The 19,817-nt window shown below is 34.0% G+C and overlaps 1 protein-coding gene across 1 annotated transcript in view; it reads right to left on the reverse strand.

Annotated features, from left to right (window-relative positions):
• The window catches only part of LOC105459397 (pikachurin), a 115,730-nt gene that overhangs the window by 20,101 nt on the left and 75,812 nt on the right, over positions 1-19,817 (reverse strand). Inside the window, exons 7-10 of the mRNA XM_011705378.1 lie at positions 18,772-18,916; positions 13,672-13,858; positions 9,243-9,382; positions 716-939 (exon numbers count right to left, since the gene is read on the reverse strand). Coding sequence (XP_011703680.1) covers positions 716-939; positions 9,243-9,382; positions 13,672-13,858; positions 18,772-18,916 — 696 coding nt within the window. The remainder of the gene's footprint in view (positions 1-715; positions 940-9,242; positions 9,383-13,671; positions 13,859-18,771; positions 18,917-19,817) is intronic.

A 19,817-nucleotide genomic window follows, 5' to 3' on the forward strand; every position in this document is an offset into this window, starting at 1 on the left:
TGATTTTAATAATTAGAAACTCTTGTATTGTATAATTTTTGTAATAATTACTCACAAAAACATATGTATTTGTCAATTTTAACCGAGTGTACTTAATAATTTTATTCGTTATTCATTATTACAACGAGAGAGAGAGAGAGAGAGAGAGAGAGAGAATTAAATAAAACAATCCGATAATAATTAGCATTAGCGCTTATTAACGTTTCGCTTATCGCAAAATATTATTAAAAAAAAGATTGAAAATAATCGATATTCAAAAATATAACAGCCTGAATGCAGCTGTTTGTTAAATATTTAAACATCCGACGTTCTCTTTCCAAGAGAGCAATCATTTCGAACAATTTGGCTTAACGATAATCTCATTTGTCGTCAATTAGCGCAACAAATAAAATCAATTCGAATAATCAGCATTAATAAAGTACATTAAAAACTCTCACTTCGCAAAACAGTAAGTGTAAGAACGCTCGAATGTTTCGTATACGATATCGACACGCGTTTCGGTTTAGTTTATCGGTTTAATTATCTGACGATGCATACGCAAGCGATGCAATTAGCGCCCCGTCGCCGACGATGCCTGCGCTACGCGGTGTGAGTAACGACGTCTATCGCGAAACGAACAGCTCCGAAGGTGGATTGTCACCCCGAGCTAGCTGTTCGTTGCGCAGCGGCGCGGCGGAACCGTTTGCTGAAACTTCGTCGAGGGCCATCGGCTTACCTCAAAGTGGCAGGTCCTGTTCCGAGGTCGAAGGTGAACTGCACGTGGCCCGAGGAGAGATAGAGAGCAATAAAGTCACCGGTGGCGTCGCTGTGATGGCCGTTGTAGAGTATCACGCCGTCCGGCGCGGTCGGTTTTAACGTGACGGACAATTCCAGCCACGACAGCGACGTGTCCGCCAATCCCGGATAACGTAGGTAAGAGGATCCGTTGAAGGATGGAACCTGCGGGAATAAAACACCGTTGCGGTCTGAGATTGCATGGAAATGTCGTTACCGGGCAAATGCATTCCCGGTTTTTGCCGCTCATCCTTAATCGCCTGCCATTGGGGAGACGACTGGCGAACGCGTCGTATTTGTTACGTTTCATGCCTTTTAAGCGGTAGTAGACTGCCATAAAAAAAATACAGGATGTCTGGCAAGCTATTTATTCTTTATCAATCTGTGCTTCATTTTTTTTGTCACTGATAAATCGAGAGAGATCATCAATTGTCGCAAGTTTTTCAGCATTTAACATGAAATATTTACGTTACTCTTATTACTAAAATTAATAAATTGTCAAACTAAAGTCCTCTAGAATTGTAATTAATTTGAAAAGCCTCTTGTTTTTATAATGATTTACAATTGAAAAACAATTGATTCATTCGATTAAAAAAATAAAATTGATTAAAAAATCAAAAATTAAGTTGATCAAAAATTCAAAAAAGTAATATATTAAATATATTTGAAATATCAACGCGGAATTATAAGAATGAAAAATTTCTCACATATGAGATGTGACCAATTATGTTTAGAAAATTAAATTAAATTTTTTTAATTTGCTTAATAATTTTTAAAAAGCACCAAAGGAAAGAAAACAATATAAAGTATATATTATAGATAAGAGAAAAAACGATATATGAAAGAATAAAAGATATTATAGATAGGTATAATCTTCCTATTTTCTTAATTAAATCTTGAGATGATGTTAATAGAGATTTCTTGTGATAATATTTCGGATACGAAACGTTAATATCATACCAACTCGCGTGTACCTACTGTAAACGATAATGTAAGTTTAAGGAGGAAATTGCCGTGATAATTCATAACTGCTTTCCCTGAGAACATGAGACTTTAACGTATTCCTAAGTATGATATTCCAAAAGGGACTATTATATTGTAGTAGCAAAACTATTCAGAAACTAAATATGCATTATAGAAAGCAAAGAGAAATACTTTAGAAATTAATTTAAAAAAAAACATCTTAGCAAATTAAAAAAAAATTCATTGTAAAATTATTTTATAAATAAATATCATATTTTAGTCTGAAGAAATATTTATTTAGATGAGTGAATTAATAAGCATTTCTGTTTGAACGTATGTCAATAATATGAATAAATATCATATTACAGGTATACAATAATTAATTATTAGTGCATCAATTAATTTTCTACTACATTGGTAGTAGAGTTGTTCAATTAATTTGATATACGTTTCCTTTCAAGAAATTAAATTATATTCTTCTTATTCAATATTTCTAATTATATTAATTAAAAATATATTTTCTAGGAAAAAAATAGTTGGTCCTTAAAGTGCTTCGTTTTTTTTTTTCCGAATATCTGAATATTCGAAATCTTATTTCTCTCGTTTATTGTTGATACTTGTTCTTTTATTCGTAACAATTTTAAAATCGTGATAGATTTAAGCAATATATTTCTTGTTATTAGTGTTATTATAGACACATGTGCTCTCTCTCTCTCTCTCTCTCTCTCTCTCTCTCTCGCACGCGCGCGCGCGCACACATACACATACGCGCGCACAGCACACACACGCATTTCTCTTGCGGCAACTGTAATAACTCTTCACGTCGTCAAGCATAAAGTAGAGAAACTCCCAGAACAGCTGTTGTTATTTAATTTACGACCAGCGCAGGATTTTGCGCTTTTCGTAAATCGGAATGCAAATACGCTGTATGTCACTGTCTCGGATAATCCTTAATATAGCTGCATTCACCAAGTGCCTTAAGAGGTCGAAGCGGGCTGCTTCTGTCTTAATGAGTCTAGCTGATAATTGTTTGTACGTCAGTTACCTTCCAAGATAAAATGCAAAACGTGAACGCTCGTGCAAAATTCTTCGACGAATTATATTATACCACTTTGACGTTTCGCGAAAATGGGAAACATCAATGAGTATGAATTTTATATACTATAATTTTATTTTATTTGATCTTGAAATCTTGAATATATATCATTAAACGTAACAACAAACGATATATTTTATGGATGTTTCATAAACTGTATCCTAGTTTATCTTCTACATATCTATTATTTGATCATTAAAAAAAATGAACGTATTCAAAATTTAAAAACTTTAAAAACGTATTAAAAATTATTTTTAAAGAAAGATGAGTTATATGAATTAAATATTCTTTTTTATAATCTCAGATGTTGAGCTGGAATGGCAAGTTTTCAATTAAACATTGAAATATGTAAATAGAAAAGTAAATATAGAAGAGTAAGTAAAAAAGCTAGACACTACTTCTTGACAGTTATTTAATTATAAGTACGTTCATAAGTATTCGTTTCGGAATGTAAGAGAGACTCCTATTTGAATATCTCAAAAATTATCTTTTAGAGATAAGAATTTATATTTTTTGCAACTAAAGAAATATATATGTTTATTGATTTTTAAAATGAAAATTTTATTTGATTTTTGAAAGAAAGGAATACAGCTTTTTTAAAAATATAGTTTACTCTAAATTATTTAAAAGATAAAGTTTTATTATTGGTTTGCTTTTAATAATTTGAAACCTTTCCCTATTTGATCACAAACTATTTACTTTTCTATATTTATCTCAAGAAAACAGTGTAAAACACTTCTGAGCTTCACGAACAAATCGTCTATTATAAGATATAAATCACATTACGAAAATCACATTGAGGATATCACATTTTCTGTGTGTCTACCTTTCCATTTTGCTTGACACTTATTCGATATTACTTCTTTGCTCGGACGCTCAAAGATCCTTTAGTATACTTTTCGTCGTCGAATCGTCGAGGGGGTAAGGCGAAAAATTCACAAAATCAAAGGGACGAAAGCGCGAACGACGGGATCCCTTCAAAGTTCCCGGCGCGAGAGCGGCGTAAATTAATTACGACAAAACGGAAGGAATCCTGACAGCGCCGTTAAGCCGGGCGGGATATGCTCCTTTAAGAAATTTCCAGCCCCGCGCACGGCGCCTATGCTTGGCCTCCTACTCCCTTTTCCCGCTATACGTAAAAGCTACGTCCCGGTGATAAGGAGCTCCCGCGGGAGAGCCAGGAGAGAAGTAACCTTGTATTATGCGAAAGACCAGCAACTCGTAAGATCCCTCGGGGAACACCCCTTCTCACCGCGCTTACGACATCGTCCTTCTGTTCGGCTTATGTCCTCCTGATGTTCACGGCAGTCTGCGCCGCGCAAAGACCGTTGATAGGTCCACGAATTTTTTACGAGGCAGTTTTGAACTTCGAAATGTCCTGCTGCATTATCGAGCACCCGCGACCGCACACACGTCGGCTGTTACAAACGCTATTGAAACTAAATATTGTTTTACCACCGAACGACTGTTTGTGCTTTGAGGGTAATGCTTCGCTGATTCTATTGATTTTGTTGCGTTGCAAAAAATGTCTTTGCTTTGCATTTATATCAAGCGTATTAAAATCTTAATTACGTATTTATATATTTTTTAAATATTTTAGATTTGTTTTATGACAAATAATGTACTTTAAGTAAATATAGATGATGCGATAACACTATTTTTTATATAATCAAAATTATTATTTGGTTATAAATAGTTGATAATATTTTTAATGTAGTTACAATTCAAAGGATTTTACGCTTTTAATAATGTGTTTAAAAATTAAGAGATTTCATTTAGTTGCATACACACTAGTAAAATTATATAAGTTGATATTATTTTTTATTTATCAGATATTATTATATTTATTCTGTAATAATAAAATTAAGGATTAAATTTATATCTCAATAATATGTATATCTATATATATTATTTTATTTTATCATTGAGGTATAAAAATATATATAGAAATATTGTAACAGGAAATAAAATAAATAAAAACGTAAAGAAAAATATAAATAAAAATTATAGCTACGAAGCTTCAAAAATTGACAGTGATAATATTTTATATCTTTATGGTACATTTTTTTTATAGAAAGAGTCATTCATACTTCTTTTACCAACCAACATAATTTTATGCTTACGAAACGCAATGTATCCTTCTCTTAGGCGTGTAATTTCCGGAAAAGCTTTTCGTGTTCCTTCGTTTTAACACAGAAACCACTTTGTTCAAATAGCATATATATAAATAGAAAGAGAGGATTATAATTTCTAAAAAAAAAAAACTATAAATGCACCTATAAATTCAAAATTGCACTTTTTAAATATTTTAAATGAAACTATATACATATTTTTTCACACATTAAATGTATAAAAATTCAAATAAAAGTCATAAAATTGCATAATGAAGCATTATATCATATTTTTGTTTATATTTCATGTTTAACATGCAATAGATACTTTGAAAAATTTTACATTTTTGCAAATACTTATTTATCTTATTTTATAAAATCTATTAATAGAACGTGTATTTAATTCTAGCTTTTATAACATTCTGAAAAGGAAATTTGTCAGCTATTTATTTACGCTTAACCGAAAGGAATATTATCTTCATCGTCTCACGTAAATGATCCAATAAAATGTGTGACGGGTGTTTCTTACAATAAAAGCACGCCATTCGAGCCGTTTAGCTTTACTTCGACATTAGCGTTTTATTTCGATATCCGGTAGCGTCTTTCTACGGATGTTACAAAAATGGTCGTCGCCGTAAATTACGACGATATTCCGGCGACATTTGGTTATTGCGGCTATATCTCTCCCGCTTGTACGTTAATGGAATTAAACTCGGGAACGGTCGGGCGAGACCAAAGTTCGAGAACGAGTTTCGAGTTTGAAGTGATACTCGTTAACTCGAGCCCTTTATGGTCGTTTCTCGAGCTAGTTTATGTTCTGATTTCGAGATCGGAAACGCGGTAATCCTGCGAAGGGATACATCCCTCTACCGTCCCTTGCAGTTCCCTACATGCAAAACGCAGTTTGCAATACAAAGGATAAAAGTGCATCAGCTTTTAATATGCGGCTTCTAATTTTGTGTCGTCATCATGAACAAAACATTAATCAATAATAATTATTTAATAAATCCGTGAATAGTTTCAATTTAAATTACTGCAAAAATAAGCTGCAATTGAATCATATTATATTATCCAGTACAAAACTAATTTATTTTTATTCGCATTATAGAGAAAGCAATATTCTTTGAATTGTAACTGTATTAAAAGTATTATCCACTAGGTATTACTATTTATAACCAAATAATAATTCAGATTAAGTATATCCAATTTTAAATTAAAATACCAAATAGCACACTTTAAACAAATGTTGAGGTAATTTTTAATCCGCAAAGCATTTGCCCCTTATATTTATCGAGGACGGTCCGATTCGCCCTCGGAAAATTTTCCCTAGCGCAACTATCGCTGATATTGAAGTACTGAGCCGTCACTGATGCATGTGAATGAATCTTTATACCTCGGCACTTCTTGGTGTCATTCCGTTTCGTGCCGGAAGTAATATCGGTCGCGAGCGCCGATACCAATTTCATCATATCGGGGAGCGAATATACCCCTCCGCTTTCCGCCATTGCCATAATCGATATCGTATATATAACCGCGCATAATCCGCGAGAAACCGTGCACACGCGCGGGCGAGCCGCATACGGTGACTTCCGGCGAATGCGACCGCGTTCGCTCCATTAAACCAACTGATATGAATCGCGAAGGGATTTCAAATGCACGTCATTCGGTCTGAAGTGTATTTTTAAATAATATCCATTGTAAATACGTGTACGTACATGCGTACGTATATCGGCGCGTGAATTATGTCTTTCTATTCGTTTAAGCCGCCTCGTTAGCGGCGCGGATGTTAATTACTCGTAGCCGCCCGCTTATTGCGCGGATAAACGCGTCATTTGCGAAGCGGGTGGACGCGCGATCGATTCTCGTATGTCGCGTTGCATTTTGCGACAATGCATTAACGCAGCGGAATAATGCATATCCAAGGGCCGCTTTTTAATACTAAACGGAATACAGTGGCGGGCGGTATTTTATGCAAAAATAATGAGACAACCTGAATAAATTGCAACAAAAACTATTCTAATATTATGAACTGTCGCATTGTTGTAAATTTTTTTTATAGGAATTTCCTGTAAACTCAAATCTCGTAAAGTCTTCCAGACAATTTAAAATTATGCATGCCTTTTCCATGAGTATAAAAAAGTAGGTGAGACTGACAATCAGCCAAAAATTTTGCTTATTGCGACAAAATTTTAGTACTTAACGGATAGCCGGATATCCAATTTTAACTGCAAATTTCTCAAAAATTGAAGTTTATTTATTTAAACCCTTTTATAATTTATTAAATCCCTCCTCCCACCTTCTCACCTTTCGAATTATGACTCAACTTATTTGGCAGTTCTCAAGTCAGAAATAACTGCCAAGAGATCGAAGGAATTAAATGCTTCTTTTTTATTTACAACAGCTACAAGTTCATTCTAGAAAGAGACAAGAGGCTGATGCTTAAGTCAAACTTATTTGATTCGTGCTGTCAATGCAATCGAGTCTTAGATTAAAGTAAGCCGCGTATAATCCATCAAATCTTGCAACGTGACGGCATAACAACGTCATGTCTGATATGATGTAAACACGTTTGTTGCCTGTGCATCCGCATGTAGAGATGCAATACCATTCCCGTATGTACACGTACACGGAAGTGATCTATATAAGTGGCATGTAGCAACTCATGCGTACAAACAAATATTTCGAGAGAAATATCTGTTTTCGAAAGATAGATATTTTTAAAGTCAAAATTGCATTAAAATGCTCTTAATTAATCGCCGTAGGTATTAAGAATTTAGAAAAAGATATTAATTTTTAGATTCAAAAGTTTGGCATCTAGAAAAATAAATTTCCGCGAATTTAATTATTGTACGTACGATTGATGAACTTTTAAGAATTTTAAGTTCTAAATTCGTGTATCTGCTAGTGAAGCTTTTATGAACATGTTAGACCGCGCTGTGTACCTATACTGCATAGGTATGTGAACGGGAATATCATGATGTGATAATGTTTAATTAAATAAAGCGAGTATGCCAAAATAGACGATGTTACCGTAACATTTCTATTTCCTATGTTCCAAGCTATGTTTGGATTCATGGAGTGACGCAATTCATACCGTCTATTCTAGTGGCTTCAATATATTTCTGGAGAAGAATAGCTAACAAATGTTGTTTATCTCGTCCTTTAAAATATTATTTTTCAATCTTATTTTCAATTTTCTTCTAGATCAATTTTTGCAGCATTTTATTATGTTGTTAAAGTTACTTTAAGAAGAAGTGGTGTTACCGCGAAAGAAATATGCGCGTTAAGTGAATCCGAAAGCATGAAACGTGTCACACAGATGAAAACGACTCTAGCCACTCGCCGACTGAAAATACGTTGCAGTGAACGTTGTTAGCATGCGCACGGTGTCTTGCAATATTCGTTCGAGGTATCGGAAAGTTGCTAAAATTAGACTTAAGATCACAAACGTCTACATTTACGCCAATAATCAGTTAGCAGGTTAATCATAGCAATTTATTATGCAATTGCTTTCCGTTTGGAACGTAATGAGAAGGAATCCATTTTGTAACTGTCTCATCTGTTTCCTTATCTGTCTCTAATCAGTCTTATAACTGTCACATCCTTAAATTAAGATTTTTATCTGTTCTTGGTAATACGTTTAACAGTAACGTTTAATAATAATGTTTAATAAATATGCGCTATGCTAGAATATAATTACTTTGCAAAAAAATTGTTATATAAATAAAATTCATGCAATTTAAATTTTGTAATGTGTTAAGAAACGAAAAAAAAAAAATAAGTGCAATATAATGTGTTGGTGTGCATTTGTCTACAGAAATGTAAAAATAAATTAAATATTTGGTGTAACTTAAATACCGACTATACTAATGCATAGTGTTATTCCTTGTAAAAAATTGAGTCGAAAATTCCTGAACCATTTCTTTTTTACAATGCGATATTATAAATAAAGCGATCACTACTGCAGTAATTACTGTTTCGTTAAATATTATAGAGAGAAAAATGATTTAGAATTTTTCGACTCAGCTTTTTACAAGGATAAATAACGCTATGTAATTAATGGTCGGTATTTAAGTTACCTGTATAAAGCATAATGAATTAATTGTGATGAAATAAAACTAAACTGTTTTGGATGCTCTTGGCAAGTGATTTTTGAATAATTTCATTGACTATATATGCTGTATTGCGGAAGAAATACTTTGGACTTTGTAATATCAGCAGATTTCGTGACGCCACTCTCATTTATAAACTTGATGATTGCCCATGCTTATAATTCCGTCGAAATTGATTCGGTTTACCTGCAGGTCCACTCGGGTTTCGCAGAGATCGCCCGTGTAGCCGAGCGGGCAGAGACAGACAGCCGTGTCGCCTCCGGTTGTCAGGCATTTTCCACCGTGGGAACACGGCACCTTACTGCACCTGTCGGCCGTGCACTCCTCTGGAACGACAATAAATCAGGCGATTTAATAAAAGTTCCGGCAGAGTGCGAAATCAAGAGTTACACGAGTGAAAATCGGATCGAGGCCGACTCGATTCGAGTCGACTCGACTCGACTCGACTCGCTTCGACATGGGAGATTCGACTGCGCGCGAGATAAAACCAATAAAATCACTCGCGCCTCGACAGGCCGTCGCGTCCGATTTATCGGAGTGGAGAAGTATCAATCTCTTCCGCCTCATCGTATTTTCGACGATATCATTTAGCGTGCGCGAGCATTGACGGGAAATTTTTTTGCTCGCGTCCGCGACGTCGACGATCGCGATATATAACACTCGATGTTGAGCTTTACGACGTGACGGGACAACCGGCCGGAAATACGCGTATTCTGCGTTCCCATTGTGAGATATATTTAGCGCTATCTGTTTTTTATGTCAATAGTTTCGGCTGATATTTCCGTAAAGCTGCTAATCACAATACAAAAATAGATTATTGCTTCTAATCGGATTTCTTTAAGTATTATACACACTACATAACGAATAGCTTACAAAATTAAGTATAAAAAATTTGTTAATTAGCCAATTATAGTCTTCCAAATAGTAAATTTAATAAATAATAATTCGAAATTTATTGAGTTTACCATATATAACTTGAATAATGGCAAAAATACAATAAGTATCTAAGTTTTAATGCAGATGCGTTTTCTGTTTTTTGTTCAAGTTATTTACTTTACTTAGACTTTATATATAGACAAAATATATATCTTTTCATTTGTATGAAATATTTTCAATTTGTGTAAAATAAATCAATTCAATTTTTTCCCTTTTAACCACGTTTTTCTATTTTAATTTATAGTTATTTATATCATAAATAATTCTTTTTATATTTATTCGTTATTGGTTATGTAGAAAAAGAAGCTTTTGATAAATTGGAAGAATGAATAACAACGGACTAAAATCATTCTTTTAAAGATAAAGATCCGAATCTCTTGAGAAAAGATCGAATCGGTGTCGATCTCGCGATAATGAATGATCCGAACGATTTTTACTTTTTGCCGAAGTTATTCGTTTCCGCGAGTGCCAAAGTGTTGCAACTCTGCAGGAAGTTTTCCAATCTAAATGGCGTTATCTTTTCATGGGTCTCCCCATACGGCAAACGTAAACCCAATTGGAAAGTAACGCAGAACTTTCGATTTAACTCTTTCATCTATCGCACGTGCGAGGATACCATTGTAACAAATCGATAGTTGCAAATCGAAAATAATGAAGCAAATTAATATTGAAATAATACTTGTTTCATTAATTGATATTATTACAAATATTGCACGTCTTTTTACATGATATATTAAATATGGCGTTAATATTTTTTACGTTTTCCAATTCATGTAGAAAAATGAACTCATTTTTCGCGAATAATTTTTCAATTTTTGTACAATTTTGTGCAATTATACAGTTTCCGATATCGTTTTGTGTGGTATCTTCTTTTTATTATTATGTTTTAAGATGTGTAATAACTGTCATAAAAGTAATAATAAATTATGGGTATATATATCTTATAATAAATGCATGTAAAAGAACACGCTTGAATTAAATGTGTATCTCAATTAATTATATACGATGTTTACATGCATTAACATATGAATTGTAAATAAAAACGGGGTTCCAATTCGGCAATTGGTACTTCGCAAATTTGCATAACGATGCCCCGATTGATATCGATTAATCTTTGATAATTAATGTTACACGCTGATAAAGACCGTACTCCATGCGTGCGATATATTTGATTAACCGTACATAACCGATTATGCTCGCGGATGCGTTTCATCCGATTTTAATGTACTGCATCCGCATAGTATTGTGTATATTATGTATGAACGGAAACACTAAATTCTGCTTCAAGGAAGGAAACCTATAACGTTTGTATCAATATATAGCTTTTACAGGCAAAGCATGAAATACAAATGCTTCGTATAAACATTGTATTACAAGATTAAATGCGATTATTCATGCGAAATGTAAAATGCGCTTTTACTTGACTCCTTTACTTTGAAACAAATGAAAATTTACAAATGTTTTCGCTCGTACGTACCTTTCCTGCTAAGAGCATTTGCGTTGCTTTACTGTTATTTATATTCCGTTATCGTTTGCCGACATTAATATCGTATCTGTCGCACGATTGGGTTAGTCCGGATATGTCCGACTACCACTGTATCAAAATTATGTTCTACACACATGCGACACAATGGCACGCTCGATATTACAAAATAGAGATAACATTTGGTTGGCTGCGTCGTGATATAAATACGAGGCAGATGTCCATTACTCAGAGGTAATTAATGCGACATACAAAGCAGCTGTTGCATAGTCGGACCTAGTCTTCTTCCCCAAATGTTGACAATTAATTACCGACACTCACTCCGGTAATGATAACGACAATTACTCGCGATAATCATAGTCTCGGCTGACGCAGCGATTTCTCCTTGGCTCTTCGCCGACGAAAGACACCGGAGTCTCACGATCATTTCCAATTAATTAAACGAGACACGCCTAGCTATTGCTCATACATCGCAGTTTCGGATTTTTTTTTTTTTTTGACAGAAATCCGATAATCTATAAATCTATACAAAAAATGGAAACTTCGTGAATGTAGAGGTAGTTCAGTCTCTCCGAGAATTATTTTTCGTCGCGGATAAAAAACGATATAACGACCATTCAAATATAGAACAAATTGTTTGAATCGGTTCTACTCTTCGAGTTGTTAAAGATATTGAAAAGAATTATATAAATAATATTACTATTTCTGATAACTTGTAAAACAATATGTAACATTCTGAAATAGTTAATTTTAACTCTTCATAAAATAATAACAATAATATAATTTTTATTTTACTTTTTTTATATTATTGTATTTGGGCGGTAGATATATTTTCAAAATATTAAAGGAACACAATAATTTCATTTTGCTCCTTTTTGAAACTGTCAGCTATAAAGAATATGTTAAAATTGAACGATCTTATATTTGCGAAAGTATATGAAATTTTATATTTCAATTTATGGTTTTAACGAATTATGTTTCGCTACCTCTTTTCTTCGGCTCTTCATCTTTACTACATCTTTTTTAGTTAACTTGTTACTATCGTCTTTGACCTATTTTATATTTTTTTTTATTGTTGTATAAGAAATTCGAGTGTTTGAATTATATAGATCTGAGTAGATATTTATACGATGTTTGACGTTTTGGGGACTTGATAAAAAAAACATAGTCTACCGATGTGACATTTTAACACTGATACGACGGAAACGCTATTCAACCTGCGTCATGTATTGTGAATCCATTTTAATTGAATATATAATCACCTTTGCCGAGTGGAAAAGCTTGTTCATGCATTTCTCATAAATAGTTGACATAAGCAAACGCATACCGTACATAACAATGCCATCGTGAATGTCCTCCTAATAAATCACCAGTTGTAAAAAGGAGAAAGCGACATTTAATACGAGACTGGTACATCATTTATTATCGTGCAAACAACGAAATAATAAAGGTGGCTCGTGCGCGCGCCCGTGTGTAGAGATTTATTATTATTATTTATTCTCCGTCGCGCGACAGCTGTAAAGTTGACGTAGGACCAGAGCTAAAATATTTGAAACAATTAATAACTATGAATTCTAATTAGCTGTCTTGCAGCTACGGCATGATCGGTTAGAATGCGACGGTGCGCTACCGGGTGACCGAATTAACAGCTATATCGGCAAACGGACAACAGGTGTCACATGAATTTAGTTGGCAAATCCTCCGACGCCCGCTCGATTTAACTCCGAATATATTCTTCGTTTCCTTTTTTTCGTCGCTGGAAACGAATTTCCCAAGTAGCTCAAATCCCCCGTAAGCGTGTATCGGCACTTTAGTACTGCGGTTGAGAAGTATAATTGTAACTATCACGTTTTTTTGGAGAGTTTTTAGTTGTAATAAATATTAAACTTAAAAAAAAAAATTATAACAATACTGATCTGTTGCATACGTTTTACTGTGCTGTTGTGTGTTTCCGTGTTTTAAACTTCAAATGCTCCGTGAAAATTATAATATTACGACTACGTTAGATATAATCGGCGTTAGAACGATTAAAGATATTGTATCACGAGTATAAAAATGAATACAATACTGAGATATAGAGCCGCCGCCGAAATTACTTCCTGCTCGAAACCAATCATGAGAGAGAGTTCGACGATTAGGAAACTTCGGCTCGGCGAAATGCCGAAACCGGATGCTACGCCACGATGCTGTACTCACCGATGTCGAATCCATTCGCGGCGTCGCCCTGCGGGGCCAATGGGAAGCGATAATGGTGCTCGTTCGCCTCCAAATGCCGGATGCAGCCCTTAAATCCGGTCCTTACCGGAAGTCGCTCCAAACCGGTCGTGTTTCCGGGTCCGCCGACGAAGAGCGGCTCGCGGAACGTAATTCTCGAGAACAAGCCCTGCAATTGAAGTCGAAATTCTCTAGTTATACATATGTAGTTGCAGTGTAACGCACGAGTCGGCGCAATTGCACGGCTGCTTGATTAATGCATGAAATTTTCCATTCGCCGTACAAGCCCAATGCTATTTCCTATGTAGTCATTGTATATATCTACGATAATAATAACAGTACGAAAATTGTGTCTACGAAATATTTTTATAATAAAATAAAACGATTTTATAGATAAAAAAAATAATTCAACTATAAATAAATTTCATTTCATAGACATTTTTTGTTAAAAAAATTTAATTAATGCTTTGTTGCATTAATTGATAACGGAAAATTAAAATGTCAAGATCGTGACAAGTTTGTTGCAGAAAAGTTTTTAATCACATAATTATACCGTGAGTCAAGAGGCACTAATTATAAAGCGAATAAATTAAAAATTAAAGTCAGTAACTACGGTGGAGCAATAATTGTGAAAGAAGCACGGTAATAGCATAAAGTTACGTAAAATGGGAAATTTTTTCGTGTCTTCAGAAATCCATGTTATTTTCGTATCGCGCATTTTTCGCATTTTCTATCTCGTATCGGACGACAAACTATGCCCATTGTCATACATGACGTCGTTTTATCGTACATTTTGCATTCGAACGCGCGCGCTCTTTCGAATCGCGATCATAGGCTATCGGCGCTTCTTGAATTCCATTCTTAAAGGAAATTCCTCAAATCGGATGAGAAGATCGCGCTGCCTTTAGTAACCAGTTTCGCTTTAGCTTCGTGTATTTTTTTTCCAAAGAGAAGAGAACATAGCGAGGAGAGAAAAAAGAGGAAGGGAGGGCGAGAGAAAAAGAGAGAGAGGGAGGGAGAGGAAGCCGAGAACAGAAGAAGATAGCGAAGAGGTCAGGGATGGCTTCTCTAATTACGACGCTGTCGTTAGGACACCGAGTGCTTAATGGCACTCTAGGATAAAGTGGGCTTGAAACGCGAAGCCATTTGCCGGCGATGCTGCCCGATTTTAAAGGTAATTAAACCTAGCCTGGGAAAAACAGATGGGTCGAGAACTAACCGATAATTCCTCGTTATCATACCGCTATTCTGGACGCCTGAGAGACTCGTTGAAGAAAGAGGATTTGGTAGAAAAAGTAGATGAGACATTTATCGACTATCGGCACTTGCTCTCTTAATATTCAGTGTTTACTCATTGACGATTATCGAATTCTCGATTAGTTCGAATATATATTTATCATATATTTAGATATTTATATTTATATTATAAATTTTAGAAACTAAAGAACCTTAACGTCTTGATTGAAGGTTTATTGCAACAGTGGGCCAATAGTCCACAATATAATCGAAAAGTTACAGTTATAGATAAATTAATTATTAAAAGATTCGTAGGTAAATATAACTCTTTGAGGACAGTAACGGTCCGTTCATGCAATTTGAATAATCACCTGCATATAGCAACCTGCAGTTGTCGATTATAAATCCGAGGTCAAAATTATCAAATAAAATTTATTTAAATACAATGTATGAACATTTTTATTTAAATAAAAATATACCACCATAGCACCATTGGATTCTATGAAAAAAACATGTGTTGTAAAAATGCTGTATTGCATAACTTTTCTGCCGTTCCATTTGTGGTAAAAAAGCAGAATTTTAAAAAATTTGACATGAACAAAAGGATTTCATGGAAGCTTGTTTCTTTTAATTTATTTATAACTATTACTTTTTGTACAAAGTAGCCAACACAATAGGTGACTTTTATTGATCTTTTTTAGTGTAGAAAACGATTCACAAAAAAAACCGTTTGCAGAATTGTACTATCACGTTTTTGAGCAATTTTAACTTAAAAGTGCCCCAAAAATGTGATTTTCACGTCAAATTTTCTCAAAATGGAAGATATTAGAGTAATTTTATTAGCGGATTCGTTTTCAACGACAAAAATCGATAAGAATCATCTTGTCTGGTTTGTGATCTAAAAAGAAAAACTTAAATTTGTCGAACAGTGCGGTATATAATTTGAGAACGCTAAATTTAATAAGAACTTTATAAATTAGTGATCATTTACAAGTATTTCTAAAAGGTTATCCGTTATCGCCAATGTAAAAACGTTTTGTAAGTCTCAGTTACACTCCTGATCCTTCGTCCTCGGCGCCGCATCTCATTTGCAAAATAACAAGGCAAATGGGCGTCACAGAAGAAGCGATGCAAACCAAATTAAGAAAAAAAGAGCAAGAAATACGTAGCAAGCGCCGAATACAATTAAAGCAAGTAACGGGTTAGTTGACAATAAGATTCGTGTATTCGTTTGCAAAACGACTGTAGAAACCTCGTGCGTCAAAGAACATTATGCGGCGTTTGCATCAGAAAGGGGTTGCATTATTCTGCGGCACGCTGATGCATCGTAAATTAAATCATTGACTTTTAATCAAGTGCGATTTTCAAACTTTAAAGATGCGGAAGTTCCAGTAACCAGAGTGAAAAATCGATTTGATTCTATTTTAAATGTTTGAAGCTAATTATTAATTAATTAATTAATTATTACAATATACTTGTATAACATATGCGATTCAGAAGGCTAAATATATTAATTGGTGATAATTAATTAATTTTGATATATTACAAATAAAAATTTATTCAGCATGTGATAAGGACTGTGAAAATATGGATGCATCAATAGGGGTTTGTAAAAAAGGGGTCTGTATCACATATACATATATTTAAATGTAATCGAACATCGAAATCTCGCGGTCTATGAATTGAGTTATGATAATATGAAATAATTGAATCGATAGCAATTGTTATAATGATTATTGTTTCTCTCTGTCTCTCTGTTTCTCTCTTTCTCCCTATAATTATAAAATAATTATTCCTGTTTAATGGGCGATGATATCATTTATATATTAATGCCAATATGTAACTGATATAATTGTGTAAATTATAGAATTCAAAGAAGAAAATACATTGCACATTTTTTTTATTTTTGTGTATACATTTAAATTATTATTGATGTTAATAGCACAAATAATAAACATTTTTTTTGTTATTCATTTAATCAATTAATTTATAAATGGTGCATAAGTTTTATACGAAATAAATAAAAAATAATAAAAATAATAAAATATAAAAAATATACAAGAAAATTTACAATAAATTTAAATGATTTAGTTTATTACTTGACTTTTAATATAATGTAGATATAGAAATACTAAAACATTTTCTTCTGTTTCCATCTTCAGTCGGCTATTAATCGACAATTATGTAAATTGTCATGATGGCTACGTAACGATACACTTTTGCAATAGATATTTAATTGCATTTCGATGAATTCCCCTTGTTACGTGGCGTACGTTTTTGACTTACGCTGTTTTAATGAACTCCGAACGAACGTGAGGGCAATCGATTGAAACGGATTAATATGGGAAAGAGCGAGATCGGTAGACGATTACTTGACCCGGAAGTACCTTATTCAGACATATTTTATGGGCAGTGGCACTTCTTTCTGATTAGATTGATCGAGAAGGTGTGGCCTCGTTCTGGGGTGTGGTTCTTCGCCTTTAACCTTCGCCGTCTATCTTCGTACTCTTTTAGCTTACGTCATTGCTTTCATATTTTACATATTATTAATATTATTAGTAATTCATAATTATCTTCATCTCGTATTTGTTTACGTTGAATTCTTTGATAAATTTTTTCGATCGGTATCTTTTTAAACAACAATGTCGAGACAGGTTACAATTCTCATTGAAACTTTTCAATTTTTAACGTTATATATTTTTGACATTCACGCATATTTATACACTTTAAATTAAGTAATTATATGTATACATATCTATATTTTTTTAAAATTAAGTTCTACTTAAAATTATTTTAAAAATATTGTATTTTCTATGGTTTTGTTATGTAAAACAACATAAAATTTATTACTCTTGTTGCGGTGAGAATTGCGATCTTTTCAAAGTCTGCTGTTCGCGTCTTATTTCTTGTGATATCTAGGACAGCGAAAATGCAGGGAACTTCTCATGCGAAGCTCTTGCAGCTCTTCTATAGCAAAATGAGAATTTTCAGGAAAGCCGAAGTTTTGTTGCGGCAACATTGTATAATGTGTTTTAGCACATATCGATATAACTCGCAACGAAGTTTCAACTTCGCGCGTAAAATGAAAAAAAAAGGAAGTCAAAAATTTTGCGCGGCCCACACGGAATACCCTAAGAAAGAAGTTTCGAAATGTAAGAACGTTTCTTCAATTTCCGGACTACATTCTCTCATTAAAGTTTCCGGGAAGTTTCCGTGAGATACAACAGCGTTTAATGTTGGTTCCGCCCTGGTGCCATTAAACTTTTCGCGAGTGGATTTCGTCGAATAGAGATAATTTTATTTTACTGCAGCTGACCACGAACATTGATGATACTTCGAGCGAAATGAATATTGTTGTTGCACGATGCCATTTGCATTTATATATTTTTTATACAAATTATTCATCTTTCAAATTCAATTTCTACCGTTGTTAATTCGCGCGCGCGCATCTTTTATCATTATTTCAACTAAATATAGCTATTAAAACAAGAGAAGGGAGATTTTAACAGTTAATATTTCAAACGTCACGTTTACATGACGAAATGAAATGCTTATTTACCGCTAGAAGCGATAAATGAATTATTATTATCGCAATCAATCGAGTTTCATTTTCTCATTTCTATTTTTACGTAAAACACGAGCGAAAAATCCCGGGGGAGAGGCGATCGAGCGAGCGTGTGGACGTCACCGTAAGAATCTCGAGAATTCGAATAAACTCACTGGTAATCCCGATAATACGTCCCGCTTCGCCGCGGAATATCGATTCCCTCCCTTGAATCCGCGGTATATGCGGGTAAATAATATCCGGCGTCTGGCCTTGATGGAAATAAAATGAAGTGCCCTTACCTTCGATCGTCCCTCGACCCTCTTCTCCTGATTCAGCTGGATCCAGGCGTCCCATCGATGTCTGTAGACACTCAGGGTGTTCCATTCATTCAGCTTCACCGTTTCCGTGCTCCTCACGGTGCCCACACCGCTGCCGCAATCGAACCTTATCGCAGAAAGGTACAAGGGTTGATGTTAATCGATTGGGAATGTTAGACACGTCGCGGAATATTGGGCGTTGTCGGTATGGAGTCTATAATAATGTTCTTTTCATACATAAAGCCGGAATTAAAGTACAATGAGCACAAATATAGACTTGCTTTTAATGAGTACGAACGGCGGCAGCCGGTTTTCGCGATGCTATTCATTGAAGCAAATTTCAAATCGTTCACTCGTGTATATTCACGCTGGCTTGTTTGATCCGGCTTTACAGAGCATAAAGAATTTATTTTGTTTCACATGGAAATAGTGAGTTAAAGACCAGAGTTTCATAGAAAAATTCATATAAATAAATTGTAAATAAATATATATACATATATATAAGGGAAGAACACAAATTACTATTATAAATAAATTTGTTACATAAAGTAAATTTATTTTTGAAACATAACTTTTTCTTAAATTATTGATTCAAGATTATAAATCATTATATAGAAAACAATTTAGTTATCGAATGTATTTGTCTTTTTTTAGCGGTTTATTAAAACTAATAATAATAAATATCGCTTGATATTGTAATAGATAATAAGCTTCTGTTAATGACAAAAAAGAATATGACTAGCATTCAATAACACTTGCGATTGTTTCGGAATATTGTTGGCGTTGTTTGTCACAATCCAATATGGAAATCATCATCGGTGACGCTAATCTATTTGCCATCACTGCTAAAGTAATCCAGTAATATGTAAGCGCGTACAATAATACTCCTTTCTGCTTAGTTAATAGGACAATAAATCCATATGGCTAAGCATTTAGTGTTCTATTAATGAATTGTGGAAACAAATCTGGGAGCACAATAGAGAGAGGCAGTCTCTGATATCAATGAATAAATTACATGGCACGTTTGA

Source organism: Wasmannia auropunctata, unplaced genomic scaffold, assembly GCF_000956235.1.
Source record: "Wasmannia auropunctata unplaced genomic scaffold, wasmannia.A_1.0 LD336101.1, whole genome shotgun sequence".
Lineage (NCBI taxonomy): Eukaryota > Metazoa > Arthropoda > Insecta > Hymenoptera > Formicidae > Wasmannia > Wasmannia auropunctata.